A 19444-nucleotide genomic window follows, 5' to 3' on the forward strand; every position below is an offset into this window, starting at 1 on the left:
ATCCCCCAGTGTTCGCCACCACTCCACCGCCAGACAAGACGCAGGTTCAGAGAGAGGAAAACCTTCCTCAAGGTCCTGCTTACACAATGTAGATTTTGTTTTCAACCTGAAATACTTTTTCTTTATATATTTATGCCTTTTATTGAGATCTAATCCACATGGTACAAAATTCACACTTTCATAGTGTGTAAGGCAGTGCTTTTTGGCACAGCCACGAATTTGTGTAACCATCACAGCTACTTCCAGGACATTTCCATCAGCCCCCAAAAGAAACCCCACGTCCAGAGTCACTCTCGAGCCCCCCTTCTCCCCACTCGTGGCCACCGCTTATATACCTTCTGTTTCTGTGAATTTGCCAGTTCCAGACTTTTCCTATAAATTGCATCATACGTTAATGTGCTTTTTTTGACTGGCTTCGTTCACCTAGGATGAAGTTTTCAAGGTCCAGCCTCGCTGGAGCATGCGTCAGATTTAGGGGATATTTTACGCAGTAAGAAATCATTAGTTTTACAGTTTAGAGAGAGAAAAAATGAGTATTTGTATTTCCTTCTTTAAGACACTTAGCCACTATGACGGTTGTTGGAAACCTTACACGTCAGTTTAGGTGAAAATATGGAGTGTATTTAAAACAGTGTCTTTGGTCTCATGATGACAAATTAATTAAAGAACTAAAATGGTAATGTTTAAAATCTCAGAGGGTTTTCACACCGAACTCATCACTGTCCACAGGGATCTCCTGGGAAATGTGACACGCAGCTTGGAGTCTCACTTTGAGCTGAGAGGCCGACTTAGCGGGGACTGGAAAATGCCAGGTGGCCAGGGAGGATGGCGGGGTGACCGCGGGTGCCGTGCGCCAGCTAGGCTCCGTCGGGGGCGGGGGGGGGGGCACTCACAGCTTGCCGGGAAGGGCGGGGGGGTCGTGGGCCACCTCTTCATACAGCTCCTCGTGGGCCGCGGAGGGGACGCAGCAAGGCTCCCGCACGCTTCCGCCCCAGGCCACCTCGGCTCTCAGCAGCATCTCCTCGATGCCCTCAGACGCGGCGACATCTGCCGGGAACAACGAGGGGCTCAGACCGCGGAGAGGACGCCGGGGGCACTCCCGCCGGCGCCGCGCATAGGCCGCCGCGCCGAACTGGCCGCGCGAAGCCGAACGCAGCCCGCTCACGGCGGGCGGTGGGCGGGAACCGGCGGCGGGGCCGCCCCGAACGGCTGCCTGAACCTGCGCCCGTGCCGCGCGTCGTTCCAGACGGAGCGGCAGAACGTAACACGGTGCGCACAGAGCGCTCAGGGGGCAACTGTGAAACCCCTGGGGTGCTAAGCTTGGGAGGACGCGATGCCCTTCCGTCCTCAGTGGACGTCTCCCTGCGTCCTGGGGAGCAGCGCCCACCCGGGGGCGCAGTTACGCCTCCCGATGGCCGGCTATCATAACGCGCGTGGTGGGGTGCTACAAACGTTCTGCTAAAGGGGCGGATGCACAAGTAACTGCTCGGTTGTGCTTTCAGAACTCTGGGTCTAGCCTCTCTGTGATGGTTTTTTTTTTTAATCCTAAATAAAGTAATTATATTTCCTTACAAATTACACATTAACAGTGACATCCAAACATATTGGGGCAGCAGTATAGAAGTGCATTAATCAAATTTACATCACTAACAATTGAAACTGAGAATCAATGCATCCTGAAGGAAAATTCACATTAATAACAATTAGGAACCCAGTGGTGGTGCTTTCTCCCTTCCGATCCTCACTGCTCAGGTGCATGGCCTCCTGAGTCCATGAATCCGAGTTATGTGGCTTCATGGGCTGGGTGAGGCAAGTCAGCCACCACAAGAAGATATTTTTGCCAGGGTTTTATCATCATTTGCTTTAGGCTGAATCACATCTGCCTAAGGAGTAGGAGGCAGCTCCGTGTCCTCGTCTTGGGAGATTACTTCTGCACTGCATAGCAGCTACACCTCCAACTGCGTGTATCCCCCAGCTAATTTTTATGTGTCCCTCCCAAATTCAAGAAGCACAAAATAACAAGGACACAATGGAGGGCAGATGATGACCTTCATGTGCTCAGCCATGGGTGTCTAGTCCCCTGCTCTCTGCACTTTTATCTGGTTCCTCCCTCTCGCCGTTGGATGAGATGTTAGTATGCCCTGCACCTGCCTGAGACTTCTCCCTGCCTTAAAGCCCTTTGTTAGGGAGTATTGTCATTCTAACCAACACATGTTTACTGAGAGTCCACTAGGGTCCCATCACTGTGTCTCTCATGACCAACCTGGCATGGAAAGTGGGTGGCATTGATGGTGGACTTTGTGGGACCAACATGAGCAAAATTGTCTGAGAGTCACCAGACCCTAGACCAGAGGTGACCGGGGCTGACAGAGACCAGCAGTGTAGTCACTCCCTGGGGCTCCGCCCTGGGATGTCTGTTTTGGCGAAGTTGACACTGGACCTAAAAGGTGTAGGTGTGGCAGATGGGGGTCCATGCAGTCCGGGGTCACTCATATACTCCATCCTCTGGGAAAGAAGCCAGAAATATGATCTTGAAAAATGTGATCTCCTGTTAGAACTAGAATTAACAGAGGATGGGGCTTCTGTTTACAAAAATAATTTTGAAAAAAGATAGGAAAAAGCTACAAATTTCTACTTATTTTTCTAATATCTACCATCAGGCCTACTTTTGTAGCTAAAGTTAAGCTCACTGCCCTCTCGCTCACACGGGCCTGATTCTGAAGCCTGGGGGCTCTAAGCCATCTTGCAGCTCTGCTCGTTACGCCTTCGGTTTATTTCTGGCAGTAAGATGAATAAACATTAAACAATGACACTTAATCCCCATAAATAAGAAGTAGGGCAAATCCCTCATCCTGTCTTAAGCCGGAGGGTTATCAGGTGATCATACGCCCGAGAAGTGCAGGAAAGAAGACATTTCAGGCACAAAGTGCTTTCAGGTCAGTAGAGGCAGAGACACAAAAAGAAGATTTACGTTATTCAGATCAATTACTGCCTTCAATTTTTTAATATTATTTTGTTACTTATGCTAGACTTTTCTCTTTGTAATCTAGAATTTTTATTTTTAACATACCAAAAATAACTTCGGGGCAGTAACATTGCCGTCAAACAGTAACAGCTAGAAAATAAATTAAGGTAGCACCACTTTTTAGAGGAGTGGTAAAAAGAACCCTAGAAAGTTTCAAAAAGATATTTATTAAAACATAAGGAACATTAAGATTTTCAAAGTTTTAAACTAGCAAATATCTGTGCAGATAAAATGCTATATTATTTTTTAAAAATAAGCTAATAAACAAGCATGCGCTCGGTATGATGAGAAACTAGTTAAATAACAGAAACAAGAAAATTTTAAAGTCAGAGACATTGCAGGAAGCACCGCCCGGGCAGTCTAAAGCCCGAAGAGCAAGTGGCAATGAAGCACAACGGAACCTAAAAATGCAACTAACAGCCTCTCGTAACGGAGCAAAGCTGGAGCCGGGCGGTTTCACAGAGCTTCTCAGGAGGGGCTGCCCCATTTCATAAGAATGCCAGTGACAGCTGGACAAGGTCAATATGATGTGAAGGGGACAAGAAGGGCTCAGTGGTCCCAGATGCTCATGACCCACCTGAAGCCTTCTCCTCGTTGCAGTTCAGAAGGTGTGGGTTTGCCTGATGCATCAAAAGAAGTTTCACGAGGTTCGTCTGAAACGTTAAAATCAGACAGGTTATGCTGGGTACTGAGATTCATCAGGAAATACTGGGGGATGCACATGCCAGCACAACCCACCCCCCAAAGGTGTCTTACTCTCTCCACTTTCAGTGCTTTTTTTTTTTTAATGACATTCCAACTATCGCATCAATTTATGCATTCAAATAAAAAAACTACCTATCAAATGAGGGCTGAATCGCTGAGGTTTTGAAAAGGCTCACGTAACACCTTTCAGCTTATTTTAGGGCATCTTACGGGAGGAATTATACATTACAGTGTGTTCTGTTTTAATTTAACAATTCATAGAAGTGCTCACTTATTGTTACCGGCCACCGGGCAGAGCACTGTGGCCACCATGAACTCCAGGTCACACTGGAGAACTAGGGAAACTTCACCTCAGGTTACAGGATGAAGCAACTTGATGAGAGATTAATATACCTTTAAATTTTTATTATAAACTGTATCCTACATACAAAGAGTGTATATAACGGATACATACCATTGAGAGAGTAAGTAACGAAATAAAGTCCAATGCACCCAAGGTTTTAGAATGTCACTCATAGTATTTTTGTGTCCCTCCTCCAAACTGTCCCTGTTTCTCCTTCCCAGAGTTGGCCACCATCATGAATTTTGTGCTAAGCACTACTAATTTTCTTTGTAAGCTTAGACCTTACGTATAGAAGTATCCCTGATCAACAAATCTCTTGGTTTCATCTGTTTGTGACATTTATAGAAATGAAATCCTCACGCGTATATTCTTCTGTGCTTTGCTTTCATGAATTGACACTGAATTTCTGAGCATCCTCAGAGGTGATGGGTGTACCAAGGTTCATTCATTTGTTTGGCTGCACACAGTTGCTTTGTACAAGAATGTATCACGATTTATCCACCTCCCTCTCAGTGGGCACTCAAGCCACTTGAAGGCATTTATTTATATTTACAAATGGTGTCGCTATAAATATTTTAGTTGATCTCTCTTCGCGTACACGTTCAAGAGGTTGTTCATGATAGAGGTACTTCGGGCAAGTTGCTGACACAAAGGTCTGGCCATCGTCAAAGGGATTAGATGGCACCAATGTTTTTTTTCAAGGAGCTCAAATTTACACTCCAACCGCTCACCAGAGTTCCTGTTGTTCCACATTCTACTTGACAATTTTATTATTGAATATATACATTTTGCTAGATTCACATCCCTCCCAACACTTGCTATTGTCATTCAAAAAGAATATTCAGCTACTGTACTGGGAAAGAAGTAGTGTCTCAGTGCAGTCGAACCTGCACATCCCTGATCACTAATGACACTGAACACCTTCTCATGTGTTCAATGGCCATTCATATATTTTCTTTTGTGAAGCATCTATTCAAGATTCTTTGATCATTTATTACCGAAGTGATTACCTTTTAATTATTGATCTGTCAGTGTTTATGTTCTAGACACATTTGTCAGATATATGTACTGCCAAAACTCCCTCCCATTCTATGGAATGACTGTTTATCTTCTTAAAAAATGTCTTTTGATGAACAGGATTTTAAAAATTTGTTCTATTTCTGTTTTTGTATAACATCCATATATTTTTTCTTTAGTCATTAGTGCTTTTTTTAATGTTTGAATAACTCTTTGCTTCCTCAAAGGTCATGACAATATCATATTTCTTTCTAAAAACTTTATAATTCCAACTTCTACTTTTATATTTATGCTCCATCTCAAGTGAGTTTTTGTAAATAGTACCTAAATGCTTAAGGCTAACTTTGGTCCAGCATCCTTTGTTTTTCATTAATATTTGCTGAAAAGACTATTTCTCTTTATTGAATTGTTTTGGTGCCTTATAGATATCAATTGACTACATGTCCCTGGCCATTTTGGGACTCAATTTTATGTCCTGTTCATCTATTTGTCTTTCTTCCACAGATATTGTCACCAACAAAGCCCACTGGGGTCCCCGGAAAAAATAAGATGGATTCTAGGCGATCAGATAATGTCTAACCTCACACCCTATACTATTAAATATGCTGTTGCCCCTAGTGCTGAGCTCCCTGCCTGCTGTGCCCAGTTTCTGTGAGTGCTCCATCCCAGATCTCTGCCTCCAGCCCTAGCCAACACCTTGCACATGCCTGGGGCTCCTGGCTGGCTCCCCAAGGGTTTCCCTCATCTGCCCACCGCTCTTCAGGTACCCAGAGATGCTCGGAGAAAGCCAAGCATCTGATCAACAAGGACATGCAGTCACTCTCTTGTCATTAAGGCAGCCAGTGAAGCGATATCTCAGTGGAGTCCTGCAGGGCAAGTGAGACTCAATCATGTGACAGTTTCAAGGAGAGCAAAGAACACGGAAAGGAGGTAAGTGATGGCGTATTCCAGAAATCGAAGGAAGTTCAGGACAACTATATGGTCTAACGCGGTGGGAGGATAGGAGAAATAAATCTGGAGCATTAAGCAGAACTCCTGGCACATGGAGGCTTGTGAACTGTCTTACAGAGTGGGTGTTTGATACCACAGCAATGGACAGGATGGCGCATTGAAGAGTTTGATTATCTTTGCATTTCGGAAGCTCATGGTGGCCACGTGGTTGAGAGTGGCGTGGCAGAGGGGCAGGCGACCCTGGGAGGAGGCTGATGGTTAATCCTGCCATAGAGATCCTGACGCGCCTGGTGAGGGCAGAGGCAGTGAGGACACACAGAGGAATTGATTGTGACTACAATGCCTACAGCTCCCAACCGTTTACTCAGTAGAAGTTCATGGGCTCAGTGGTGTATTACCTACGGGAGGGGAGGGAGAGGCAGAAAGAGGGTACCACCCAGTTTTGTGATGAGTGAGCTACGAGACACAGACGGGGCAGCAGACCGGGGGTGGGGAGAAGAAGGCGTTAATTCCCTCTGCACAGGAGCTGAATCTGAGGGCAGGCTGAGAGAGATCACCCTCCGGGCAGTGGTCCTCATGGGTCTGCAACTTGACCGAGAAGGGAAAGAAAGCTCTGGGGGCGCGGCTCATGCAGAGTGTTTGAAGCTGCAGGTGTGAGATCCCCCACAGACTGTAAACACCGAGAAGACAGAGGACCCAGGACAGAACACTGAGCTCATCGATGTTTTGTGCTCAGAGGGATGGGGGAACCAGAGAGTGGTTTTATTTTTTTTCCAATGGAAGAAGAAATATCTAAAGAAAACAAAAAAGCTGAATAGATCTCAAGCCTTACGTACTTGGGTAAAATGTATTTGAGAATAAAAACAACTCGTTTGAGCATCGGGATATCTGGGTTGTGTGGCACAAGACACTTCTGAAGGAAAGATTTAGATTCTAGCATTTGTACCATTATTCTCTTTTGTTGTAGTATTGCCAATCCTATTATAAACACTAAAAATATGTACAGGGCTAGAAGCAAATTTTACTTTATGTACAATTCATAAAAATTGTAAAATCAGATGACTTACTGCTCACAGAACATACTCAGTTCTGTTTTAGACTAGAACAGGCATCTCTTCCTTTTCACTAGAGAATTTATTACATTTATAAAGGCAAGTTTTAAAATATGTATGTCATCCCAGAATAATTGCCAATTATAAACATTGTTATAGATTATGCACTGCCTTCTCCATAAGGGTGTTTATATTTGTAAGACATTTATAAGAAAGTGAAATGCTATGAGTGTCTGTAAAAATGCCATTAGTTCCTCTAAAATGTTAGCATTTCTAAAGGCTTTTTTTTTCTCCTGAACTGAAATATATTTATTTACAGCAAACTTCTTTAGAGATTTATAAATCTCCCATGCGTATAAACTGATTTTCAAATCATAACCTGTTTCTAAAATATCATTTCCCCAAATGAATTTTAAGTGGTGTATTTATGGGTGAACAATTTTTAAAAAGTAATTCCAGACATCGTATGGTATTTTCTTGACAGAATAATCAAGATATAATTTACTCAAAATCCTCTATAACATAAATCAGTTGTTTGTTTCATCTAAATCAAGGGTGAATATTTCGGATTTGGTGTCATGGATTCTAGCAGAAAAAGCCTCACTCTACCTCTCCGTGTTAGAGCTTAATTTCTAGGTCTTGGCTGATGAATTTGTCCACTTGGTTCCTTCAGCTGTTCTGCTGGGAACCAGGACAGCACCATGCACCGCACAAATGAAGTCCCTGCTGTGCTGGAGCTTATGTTCTGGTGGGCACCCCTTTCCAGCAGGTTTAACGGAGCAAAATGGAAAAAGATGTATGATCTTCAGACTCTATCCTTGGTACTAAAATATTTAAGGATTTAGAAAATAGGAAAGCAGAGGATAAAGGTGAGATTATTTTTTAAATCCGCCTCATTTGCACACTTTTAGCGGCCATTTCCGCAAAGCTCTGTTGGACATCTGTCTGGGCAGACCCAGGAGCTGAGGCAATTGACCTGGACATGTGACCACTGATGTTCAACAGGCGTCTGATGCCGTCATCACTGTGTTCTTAACGAGCTTCTAGGCCAGGTAAAAACCCTCTTGTCACAGAGGCTGATGGCTCTCATTGATGCAAGACCCAAGGCCAGGCTCTGTGGAGGGAGAACCCGGGGCCTTGTGAGACGCACAGCCAGGGCTTGTGCGCGGAGCCAGGGAGGAGGCCGGGGGGCCCTCAGCACAAAGCTGGCGAAGTCACTGGGACGAGCAGAGTGAATACAGGTGTGCTGGTGTGGGAGGGGTGTCTGGGAAAGCAAGATGAATCATGCTGACATTATCTGATGACGATTTTAAAGCAGCCGTCATAGGAAGGCTTCAACAAGCAATTACAAATTCTCTTGAAACAAATGATAAAATAGAACCTCCTCAGACACAGCAGGTGTAAGAGTTGTTATGTAAGAAAGAGCCAGATGGAAACCACAGAACTGACAAATACCAGAGCAAGTAAAATACACTAAGTCATACGAAATGTTTCATTTGACCTGCAGGCAAGTAAAAACAAAAATCATACACTGGCTTCTGATAAAAATCAAATAATAGAAATAGTGACATATTTAATCCAAGTCATGTCTTTACAAAGTTTGTATGAAATCTAGTCCTATTCCCCAGAGTTTATTATCTCTGAAAGTGGTTAAAGGGAACCAACGTGTTGCTCTTGGAAAAGATGCCTGATCCAAAATCTACGTGTCCAGTCACTAAGGCAGAAACTTGGGCTAAATGACCCGTTCAGGTCTGGGTAGCGTCCCGCTACAGCTTACCGCCTGCCGGTTCGGCCCGTTCCAGGGGCAGTCTCCGACCAGAGCGGGCGCGTTCTGGCTAGTCGCTGATGACCGCTTCTTCAGCGCAGGCCTGCAGGTTGTGTCTGAGGAGTCAGTACTTGCTCATGTGTTTGCTTCTCAATTTCTTAATAACGACAAAACCCAGGGTACCCCGGGATGGTGCTGTGCTAGAAATGGGGCATCGTACTGGCGGTGTACTCGTGACCCCCAGTACTCCTGTGACCTAGTGAGACCTGGGACACCTGGACTCCTGAGGACAGAGACTTCAGCTACCTGCAGACTCGCCCCCTTACCCCAACCACTCACTCACACGCACACTCACCTTCTAGAAGCACAGCTGGGGGACTGCTAAGAGCCTGTTAAAAGTATTAACTGAATGAATGAATCTTTTTCTACAGGACATGTTGTCAAAGCAAACAATGTTCTTGTCAGTTTGGAAGACTTTCCCAAGCAATATGTTTTTCCTAAAATGCTTGAGATGCAAATGCTTTCAGTTTTTCCAACAATTGCACTATTCAAATTTTATGATAGGTATTTTGCATACTGGTTAGGATCTAAGGGATGTAGCTGACTATAAACTCAGAGGGTCTCACTGTTACCCCAAACTAATGTCTGGACAGCAATAGGTTTAGCTTAAGTCTCCATATACATGTAAAACTGAGTTCTATTTTATACTATTGCTACTAAGACTTTCTCTAAATCACATATTTTCATAAATTAATTTTACTATTATAAATTATTATGAGTACTGCTTGATCACATGCACCCAAATGAATTATTTAAAAGTTAAAATTTGCTTCTTCTTCATGGCATAATAGTAACCTAGTGAGAAATTAGCTCGTGCCACAGTAACTCAAGCTGTATTAGCTACAGCCAAGCATTAATTCAGAGAAATAACATCTGCTACCCACCCTTTATTCATTAAAATGAAATATAATTTATGGGTAAAATAAAATATAAAATATTAGTTTGTGTTACATCCACTGACTGTAGAAAAGAAACACAGTTATTACAGACTCAGGAAACTAGAAGTTTGTAAGGGCTACGTAATGTTAAGAAAATAGTATTAAGTCCATTCTCTAAAGAATGTTTATGTCTTGATTATTTCTCCAATGATTTTTTTTTTAATTTGGGGGGTAGGTAATTAGGTTTGTCTGTTTCTTTGTTTGAACGGAGGTACTGGGGATTGAGCCCAGGACCTCATGCAGGCTAAACACATGCTCCCTCACTGATTTATACTCCTCCCTTCTCCAGTGATTTTGACTATTATGCAGAGCTATGTGTCCTTCTAAAAGTAAATGTTTTCTTTCAACCATAAACATATTTGTTTAGTAAGAAGACTCCATTAAAAGTCAAATTACATTAGTGTTAGTTCAAATTAAATTCGTGTTAGTGCACGATTTGAAGAAAAAATCAAAAACTAAATATGAAATGACGCATTGACCATAAAATGATTTTTTAAAATAATTCAGGGCCTGATTTTACCTGGCCATACTTTGCTGCCAGGTGGAGCGGGGTCCAGTACTGATTGTCTACTATGTTGAGGTCTCCACCATGTTCCAGGAGAAGAGACACCACCTCCTTGTAGCCACTTGCACATGCCATGTGTAACTGCAACGGAGAGACACTCTGTCATTTACAGCAGTGACAGCAATACAGTTTATTCAGTGGCTTAAGGAGCCGTTTAAGAAAGTCCAGGATCTAAAATACAGAGACCTTTAAAAAAGAACATATACGTAATTTCATTTATTTGGTACAAATGGATGTCATCATTCTTTGAGAAAAAGGGGTGTGGGGTAATTGTTTACTATTTTCCTTCTGATTCTAACAATGGGCCCTTTTTCCTGTAATTCCTATTTCCCTCTCTAGTGCCGCATTCCTACTATAATCTGAATACTTTTCAAGACAAAATACATTTCAGTACTTTACCACTTCTTGTCCCAAAGTCACACATGTACTGACTGGCCCTGAAACTCCAGCACTGTATCTGGTGTTACAGGAAGGGACTCAAAGATGTAAATGACAACAGCAAGTGCCATCACTGAGATGCCTACGTATGCGTAAAGCAGACAGGAACGCTGGAAAGGATGCGTTAACGCTGACAGGCTTTCAAATGATTATGAAGTGATCATTTACAGTGATACTTACATGTTTATGTTTTGTGTATACTTTCAACTATATTAGAATAACAAATACATTCATCTAATTTAAGGCACAAACATTAAGAGATTAAGTTTCACATCAATCTTGCCACACTTTATTACACACAGAATTCATCTGATTAATATCCTAGCAAACAGCCCCGAGGATATATCTACATTCTCCAACTATAAATTAATCTGTCTGCATGTTTGCATGATTTTAAAAAATGAATAAAATATAACAAAATTAAAAATACACTAACAATTTCACTGTTCTGATGGTTGCTTTTGACATTCCAGCAATTTCTTTTTTTTTCAATTGAGGCACAGCTGGTGATGTATTTCTATGCACACGACATGTACACGCTGCTGTTTTGACAATGTTAGAGTCGTCATGTTCTTACTAGTGTAAAACTAATTTTACCTAAAGAGTTTGAATATTTTCCGTGTTCTAAGATGCTGTGATGACTCACTTTGAGAGCTCACCGTGTACTAACTAGACAGCAGGTTCAGGGACTTACATGTCTGGTTGGACCCATTTATCCTGTGATGTGGGCACTCTTCGTATTTCAGTTGTTTTCTTTTTTTAATTTTAATTTTTTACCACCTTTACTGTGGTGTGGTTCCCGTACAGTAAACTACACACGTCTTAGGTGCACAATCTGATGAATTCTGACAGAAATGCACACCCATGAAACCACCGCCACAATCGAGACAGGGTTAAAGGTGAAATGTTCAAACTCCCCAGTTATCCCTTCCCACCCCTCTTCCCCCCGGTAACCATAAGTTTGTTCTCTATGTCTGTGAGTCTGTTTCTGTTTTTTTGTATGTTCGTATGTCCTATTTTTTAGATTCCACACATAAGTGATCTCACATGGTATTTTTCTTTCTCTTTCTGGCTTACTTCACTTAGAATGACGATCTCCAGGTCCATCCCTGTTGCTGCAAATGGCATTATCTTATTCTTTTTAAGGGCTGAGTAGTATTCCATTGCATAAATAAATATATATATACCACATCTTCTTTATCCAGTCATCTGTCAATGGACATTTGGGTTGTTTCCATGTCATGGCTACTGTTAAATAGCACTGCTATGAACACTGGGGTGCATGTATCTTCATATTTCAATTTAAAAGAGGGGGGAAATGATGGCTCAGAAAGTTGAAAAAATGAGAAAAAGTCACACCCAGAAAGTGATGGAGCCCAGGGTGAGCACTGAGGTCTGTCCCATCTCCTCACCAGCTGTTCTTCTGAATCCCCATTTCCCAGGAAAGCAGAGTGTACAGTCATACACACCTTCATAACTGCCCTGACAGAAGAAAACTCTGTAGGAAAAAATGAAAATCCACTTGGAGGAACAGCCACTCAGATACCTATGAGGGTCAGTCCAGATTTTTAACTTCTAACTTCAGATCTTTCCTAATCTTTATGCATACCAGAATGCTGACAGACGACTTCTCCTATCTCACTTCTGACTGAAGGGTGAAGAGAACAGAGATCACTTCTCCAAGTGCGACCACAGATGCAAATCTGAAACAAGTTTCCCCGAACAGCTGAGACGACCTCTTCCTCAAGACTGAGGAGTAACAGGTCAAAATCAGAGATAAAATGAGACTGAAAATGTTGGCCAACTTTGCAGAGAACCACCAGTGATTTAGAAGTCCACCCCCCCCCCCCAGGGTGCCTGCGTGGTGGAAGGAAGGCCTTACTAATTGCATATTCTATTGTTCATTATTTTATTGCATATTCTACAACAGGAAGGAAAACCAAGCTGAAAACCATCTTACTAGAAGTTCGTTCTTATTTTTTCATTGATAGCGTCCCCTTTTCTGCACACACAATAGAGCAGCAGCCTGGGGCATGATGCTAATTTTGAGCCATGGCTGACATTCCAATTCGGGATAGAGAAATCAGCCTGTGGACAAGACTTCCTTATCACTGTCAGCACCAACCGGCAGGAACACACCACACACATGCTTCTTTCAGAAAGACAACTCCAGGAGTGGCAGTTATCACCACAATCGACTGACCAAGCTCAGACTCAAAGACCAATTCAGAATCAAAGAACCTGCCACTTGCTAAGTGCTGTGATCATCAAGGATGCACTTCCTGTTCATTGTGATTTCTTTGTAAAAAGCTCAAAGATGATCACCACAGGGCTTAGTCATTACAGAATAATCCTGTGCCACATTTACGTTCTCTGTCCAATAAAAAAAGGTCACAGGCAGCGTCAAAATTAAAGATGGTTGAAAATGATAGCAATTTATTGCTGTGTATTGATTCTTCCAATACCTTATCTTCTGAAGCATGTAGGTCCTTTTATTTAGCAGAGATTGAAGTATGTGAGCTGTTTTTATTTAGCTGCGATTTTTTTTTAATGAAGTTGTAAGATCTTTTGCCAAACAAAGAAACAGAGACTCTGTTGGGTTTTTACTGCATTGGTTAATGTAGTTCATGTGTTAAGTGAACTGTTAATTAAATTGACCCCAGGCTCCCCTGAGGCTGTCCTGGATGAGAAGACCAGCCACTCTAGTTACTAAGCCCAGCAGCCTAGGCGCCATCTCAGCTGGATTTCTTTGCTAGGTAATCGTCACACTCCCTTCCCTTGGCTCCTGCAACATCTCATTCTCTTGGTTTTCCTCCTACCTGGGGAGTTCCTCTTCCCCTCTCATCTCTGGATCTTTACCTTTTCCTAATCTCCATGGCTCAGTCCCAAATCCTCTTTCCTTCTGTATCAAGTCAGTGATTTCAAGGTCGAGGGCTTAAACTTCGTGTAACAATCACACCACACCCGGCCCTGCCCCAGGGCCTTTGCACTCACCACCGTGAAGGCTGGAATGCTCCTCCTTCACACGTGCAGTGAGTGCAGTCGTCTTTCACATCATCACTCAGAACTCTCCTTGTCAGTGAGATCCTTCCTGTCCACCCCAAAAGGTCAGCAGTACACCCAGCATGGCCCTGCCTAGTTTTGTTTTCCTTCTTGGCAGTTATCACTATTAATACCATATACACTTAGCTCATTCATATTGTATATTACATGTCTCCCCCAGTGAAATGTGAGCCCATGACCAAAGAACTGCTATGGTTTTGTTCACAAGATGTGGTCAATAAATATTTCCTCAATAAATTAGGAAATCATGTGTGTGAAACTTTTGAAAATTGTAAAGCACTATGGAATTTAAAGAATCTTTTATTCATTAAAAAAGTTTTTAAAAAACCCATTAACCAAAAAAAATTTAGTTAGAATATTTTTCCACTTAAATGTGTTATTTTTCAATTAACTCTGAACATTAACAATTAACATTAACATTAACATTAACAATTAACTCTAAACTCTTTTCTTATAGCTGAGAGTTCCATTTTTGATAGCCTTCTGAAATTTACACTCCCGAGGCCAGAATCAACATCTAGGAAGGCAGTTCTAGCTGGAAGTCTCAAAGCACTTAATTTGCATGTAATAAATCTACAAAGGTATTGGGTCTCACAAAACCCTCATCCACTTAGTTGAGGTGCTATCCTCACCTACTGTCTTCCTGTGGAAGAAACGGAATCACTTCTCTGAAATTGGTTCCAACCGCTTCTTTGTATCTCATGCTGAAAAGCTGCCCTCGCTTACTGCCCTGGGACTTTATACATTTATTTCCACCATTATTACTTTTAACCCCGCATGGCCGAATCCAGGCAATTTTTATGGCTCAGTGGGAACAAATGTTCTTATTTTGAGGATGAGACATTATACATACATTAAAATTAATCCAAATTTAATTGTTATGTATTTGATTTACTGCAACTGCGCCTGACAGCAATAAAAGAGTGATGAGAGGCGTTTGCGTGAATTTAGAGATTGATTCATCAGAGTGTCCCACAGTTTCTTTTGCTTAAAATTAAAATGAAAACATCCTCCTGTAAGTTCCATCTCAAAAATCACATTGACAAAATAATGGATAACATTATTCTGAATTTGTAGGAAAAACAGACATAGAAAGAAGGCTTAAAGAGAATACACCCCAGATAAACATTGGTTTTCTCTGCTTGGTAGCATAAGCGATTTGCATTTTCCTCTTTGCATATTAATGTGATTTGCAGGATTTCTGTGATGAATATGTATTACTTTTATGATCAGAAAAATTTTAAAAATTATTTAGAAGTTAATTACATCCAATTCTGTGCTTTAGAAATCCACGCACATTCTCAACGAAAGCGGCATTTCCTACAGGAGTGCAGTAACTCACCAGTGTCACGCCATCATCGTTTTTCTCGTTAACATTTCCTCCGCACGATAAGAAGTGTTTGACGTCTGTTAACATACTCATTGGTCTCTGAAGCTTCATCTGACGCAGTGAGGTCAGATCCACTCCTGGGGGAAGAAAGAGACTTTCAAACAGAATATCGAGTTGCTTCTCAGCTGCTGGGGGTAAAAATTTCATTTTATCTTATATTTTTCAACTTGTTTCTCTTTGAAGCCCCTCTTTCACTTTGAATTCTCACTCAAAGCATCTATAATTGCTTCTCTTGGCACACAGTCTTTTTCCCAGCTAGAGTCTTGAATAATTTTCCTCTTATTACATCCCAAAGATGTGACAGGATGCCTTCGACACAGCAGGCTCTCAGTGGATACCTGTTCAGTATAAACCATCAGCACACACTGCCCAAAGTATAGTGAAGTGCTTGCACTGAACTGAAATGAGTGGTAAAGATGTGCTTTTGTTCCCTATGATATTTTGGTCAAAACGGTTGCTCCAAAAAAGCAATGTACTGTCCTGGAATAAAAAAAAAAAAAATGTAGTGGGAAAATGGGGAAAGTCTGAATAAAGGCTGTAGTTTAGTTAATAATATTGTGACAATGTTCACTTCTTCACTTGGACTCATGGACCATGGCTGTGCTCATTTTTGGTGTCTGGGGACATGGGGTCAAGGGTCTCTGGGAACTCTCTGTGCCATTTTTGCTACTTTCTCGTCTATCTAAAGTGTTTCCAAAATATTTTTAAAGGATGCTCCAATCGACCATTTCATGACTACTGATGTTAAGAAGGAGACGTAAACTCAAACTGAGTGAAGACTTAATCACCTGGCTTCACTCAGGTAGGGTGATTTATGCACAGAAGGCTCAGGTCTGCCCACCTCCTGTCTGTACGTCTGTCTAGTACGTACTACAATCTGAGCTCTCACGGAAGTGTCATCTCCACGGTAGCTTCTCTCTCTGCATTGATGCAACCCCTGTTCCTAGCTCTGGTTCCTGGACGTAACAGGTGCTTACTAAGGGGAAATAAGCCACCTCATTCCAAGTGACACTAACAGGAACAGTGATACGGGGGGGATGAAGATGACGATGAGATCACATCTGCATCTCAGCAAGTGTTTGCTCGGAACCAGCCACACTTCTGAGCACTTTTTATCTCTTATCTAATTGAATGTTTAAAAATGACAAAAACAAACTTATTCACAAAACAGAAAGAAACTCACAGACATAGAAAGTAAACTTATGGTTACTGGGGGAAACTGGGGAGGGAGCGATAAATTGGGACTGGCAGATACAAACTACTATGTGCAGAAGAAATCAACAACAGGGTCCTACTGCAGAGCACAGGGAACTACATTCAGTGTTTGGTAGCGACCTGTAATGAAACAGAATACGTGCATGTACATGTATGTGTGTGTGCAGGTGTAACACATGCTGTACTACGCTGTGCACCAGAAACTAACACGGCATGATAAATCAACTACAGTCCAATTAAAAAATGAGGAAAATTGAGTGACTGAAAAAAAGAACAGGGCGCAAAGATGAAAGACGTAAATTAAAACAGGGATAGGTGTCACTCATTGCAGACACAGTCACAGCACAAGATACTATGGGAAAACAACCTACTTCTGGTCACTGTTGTGAAGGGGTCGGAGTGGAATATTATGACATTGTTTCCCATTATTGTGAAACTTAATGTTGAACCGAATATAATACCCAATAAGATGTGACTTTTAGATTTTTGTTATATATTCAGGAAAAAAGCACAAGTCGATTGTTGGTAACACAATAGAATGGAAATTTCCTCTCTTCTTGGTCAAACAGATTTCTGAAGCCGCTCCTGGGAACAGACCACGATGGCTACAGTCTACCTCGTGGTGGGTAAGGGCCAGTTCCCTCTTTAATAAAAGAAGTTATGTTTTATTTTCATACTGCTTTCTGAGAAAAACATATTCTGTATAAATTTATTATTTTGACAGGAATTTAGTGATTTTTAAAAACTTAGGACATAAGAAACAAATCATATCTCTGAAATACACAAGTTATCACATGTTCTACTAATTACTATTGTCTGATTGTATTTGATTATATCAAGATACTTGTGCAAAATTGAAACTACATTAATACTTCAAGTCAATCTGAACCCCTACCTTAACCTTCCTTACCTCTACCTCTTAAGGTAATGCTGTTTTGTAACAATTCAACTTTTCCTTTACTCCCGTTATCCGTCCTGTACTGGGGGTACAGACAGTCTTATCATTAGCTATGGCAATGGCCCATCCCATGATTTCACCGCAGGATTCTCTAAGCTCCTAGAATTGCATCTAACCCCAATTTTTGTCTCCACAGTAAGCTTCCTAAGAGATCCAAGACCTGAAGAAAGCAAAAGACTTAAGCAGGCAAATAAAAAAAGTTATTCGAGCAAAAAGAAATAAACCAGTTTAAGCCAAAAGGATACTAGAACCTTCTATCAAATTCCTTCCTCAACCCTGACCACAGACATGATATGGGACTGTCCTGGGCAAACTGGGTCACTGCCACCCTCACAATGGGTGACTCAGAAGGACTGGTGCAGGGACAGCATTTTGAACGAACTTTGTTAAGCAAGAGAAATATACAAAGTCACTTGTGGACACCAGGGAGTCCGCTGAAAAATGCACTGGGAGGGCTAAGTCTGGGGGCAAGAAGACCAGTTTCCAAGGCCGCTCCAAGATAGAAAGGCCAGGGCTTTACCTGCGGCAGTGAGAGCGTGACTGGTGAGACACGTGAACATAGCAGAGGGATGTAAGGAAACAAAATCTGCAAGATTTGGCGGCAATTCAGTGTGGGGTTGAGGGGAAGGGGGATGTTCAGATCCTTGAGATCCTGGATGTGGGTGAATGGAATAGAGAGAGTAGGAAAGCACCAGAAGGTCTCTGCTGGACGTGTTACTTTCAGCTTGTCTGACACCCAAGGCAAAGACATGTAATCCAACTGCACACACAAGACTGGCGGTCGTGAGAGCCACGTAAGCTGAAGGAGCACCCTTGGGAGCAGCAGGTGCGAACAACACAAGGAGGAGGGGAGATGAGCCGGGAACGGTGTGTGGGGTGATGAAGGGAGGTTCCCAAGGACAAAGCCCGAGGGTGACCCACGTCGTGGCTTCTGGGTGGACAAGCAGCGCATCCAGGGGAGAGTAAGAGGAGCAGGAGGACGACGGAAAGAACACCACGGTGAGACCTTCCAGAGGAGAGTGTGGTCGAGGGCATCGAATGCCCCAGAGAGAAGGGGAGACACAGGAGAGCAGACACGCGGCGGCAGTCACTTTGGGGACGTGCGGATCGGCAGGGGCGAACGCTGAACCTCCCCGGGCTCAGTGGAGGAGATTGGAAACTCAGAAGAACTGACATGAGCATCTTTGTCTCAAAGGGTGGACTTGAAAGGAAGGGGAAAGGCACTGGGCGACGATATACACAGAGCAAAGAAGAAAGGTTCGGTTTTATTTCTTTTTTAAGGGACTTGAAAAAATACACCGATGTGCGTCTCCCATGGGGAGCTCCTGCCCTGGACCTCGGGCTCTCCTGGCCACGCTGGCTTTCCCTGCAGGCCCACTTTAGAGGCATTTGCTGTCCTTGAACAGCAGCTGGCCTGCCTTGCCCTGGAGACCTCACAGGCATCCAACGCCCCATGGGAACAACCCGGCGGCCTGGTCTTCCAGCCCGGGGAGCTCGGCAGCGGGCCGAGGCTCCCTGCTGTGCCGGCTGCACCGCACACGGCGGCGGTGACAGTGCAGTTAGAGCCTGTGACCAGCGACTTTCCACGTCATCGACCTGCTCACGACCTGGCCTGCCTCCTGCCGCCTGCACCCTGAGGTGACAGCTAGATAAGGACTCCGATTCGAAACTGTACGGTGCAGAGTGAAAATTCAAAGACTGCCGCCTACTTAGAAGAACGCAGTGAACCGATAATAGTACAAATGCGCATCTTGGAAGATTGGACGTCTCTAAGGATGTCAGCCCATGCTGTCGCCGCGGAGGACTCTAAAGGTGCACCCCCAAGGGGACAGAGAATAAATGAAATTCGACAGTATTTACTGGAACCGCGGCAGCTGCTGAGATAAACGGGAGGGACGCGGGCAGAAGGTGGAAGCAGATTGTGAATGAGCTGAGGGAGGAGCAGATGGGTGGAAGGCA

The 19444-nt window shown here is 43.1% G+C and overlaps 1 protein-coding gene across 1 annotated transcript in view; it reads right to left on the reverse strand.

Annotated features, from left to right (window-relative positions):
- The window catches only part of MYO16 (myosin XVI), a 437171-nt gene that overhangs the window by 264022 nt on the left and 153705 nt on the right, over positions 1-19444 (reverse strand). Inside the window, exons 6-9 of the mRNA XM_032496671.1 lie at positions 15265-15389; positions 10377-10502; positions 3603-3678; positions 894-1047 (exon numbers count right to left, since the gene is read on the reverse strand). Of these exons, the coding sequence (XP_032352562.1) occupies positions 894-1047; positions 3603-3678; positions 10377-10502; positions 15265-15389 (481 nt within the window). The remainder of the gene's footprint in view (positions 1-893; positions 1048-3602; positions 3679-10376; positions 10503-15264; positions 15390-19444) is intronic.

Source organism: Camelus ferus, chromosome 14 (genome assembly GCF_009834535.1).
Source record: "Camelus ferus isolate YT-003-E chromosome 14, BCGSAC_Cfer_1.0, whole genome shotgun sequence".
NCBI lineage: Eukaryota > Metazoa > Chordata > Mammalia > Artiodactyla > Camelidae > Camelus > Camelus ferus.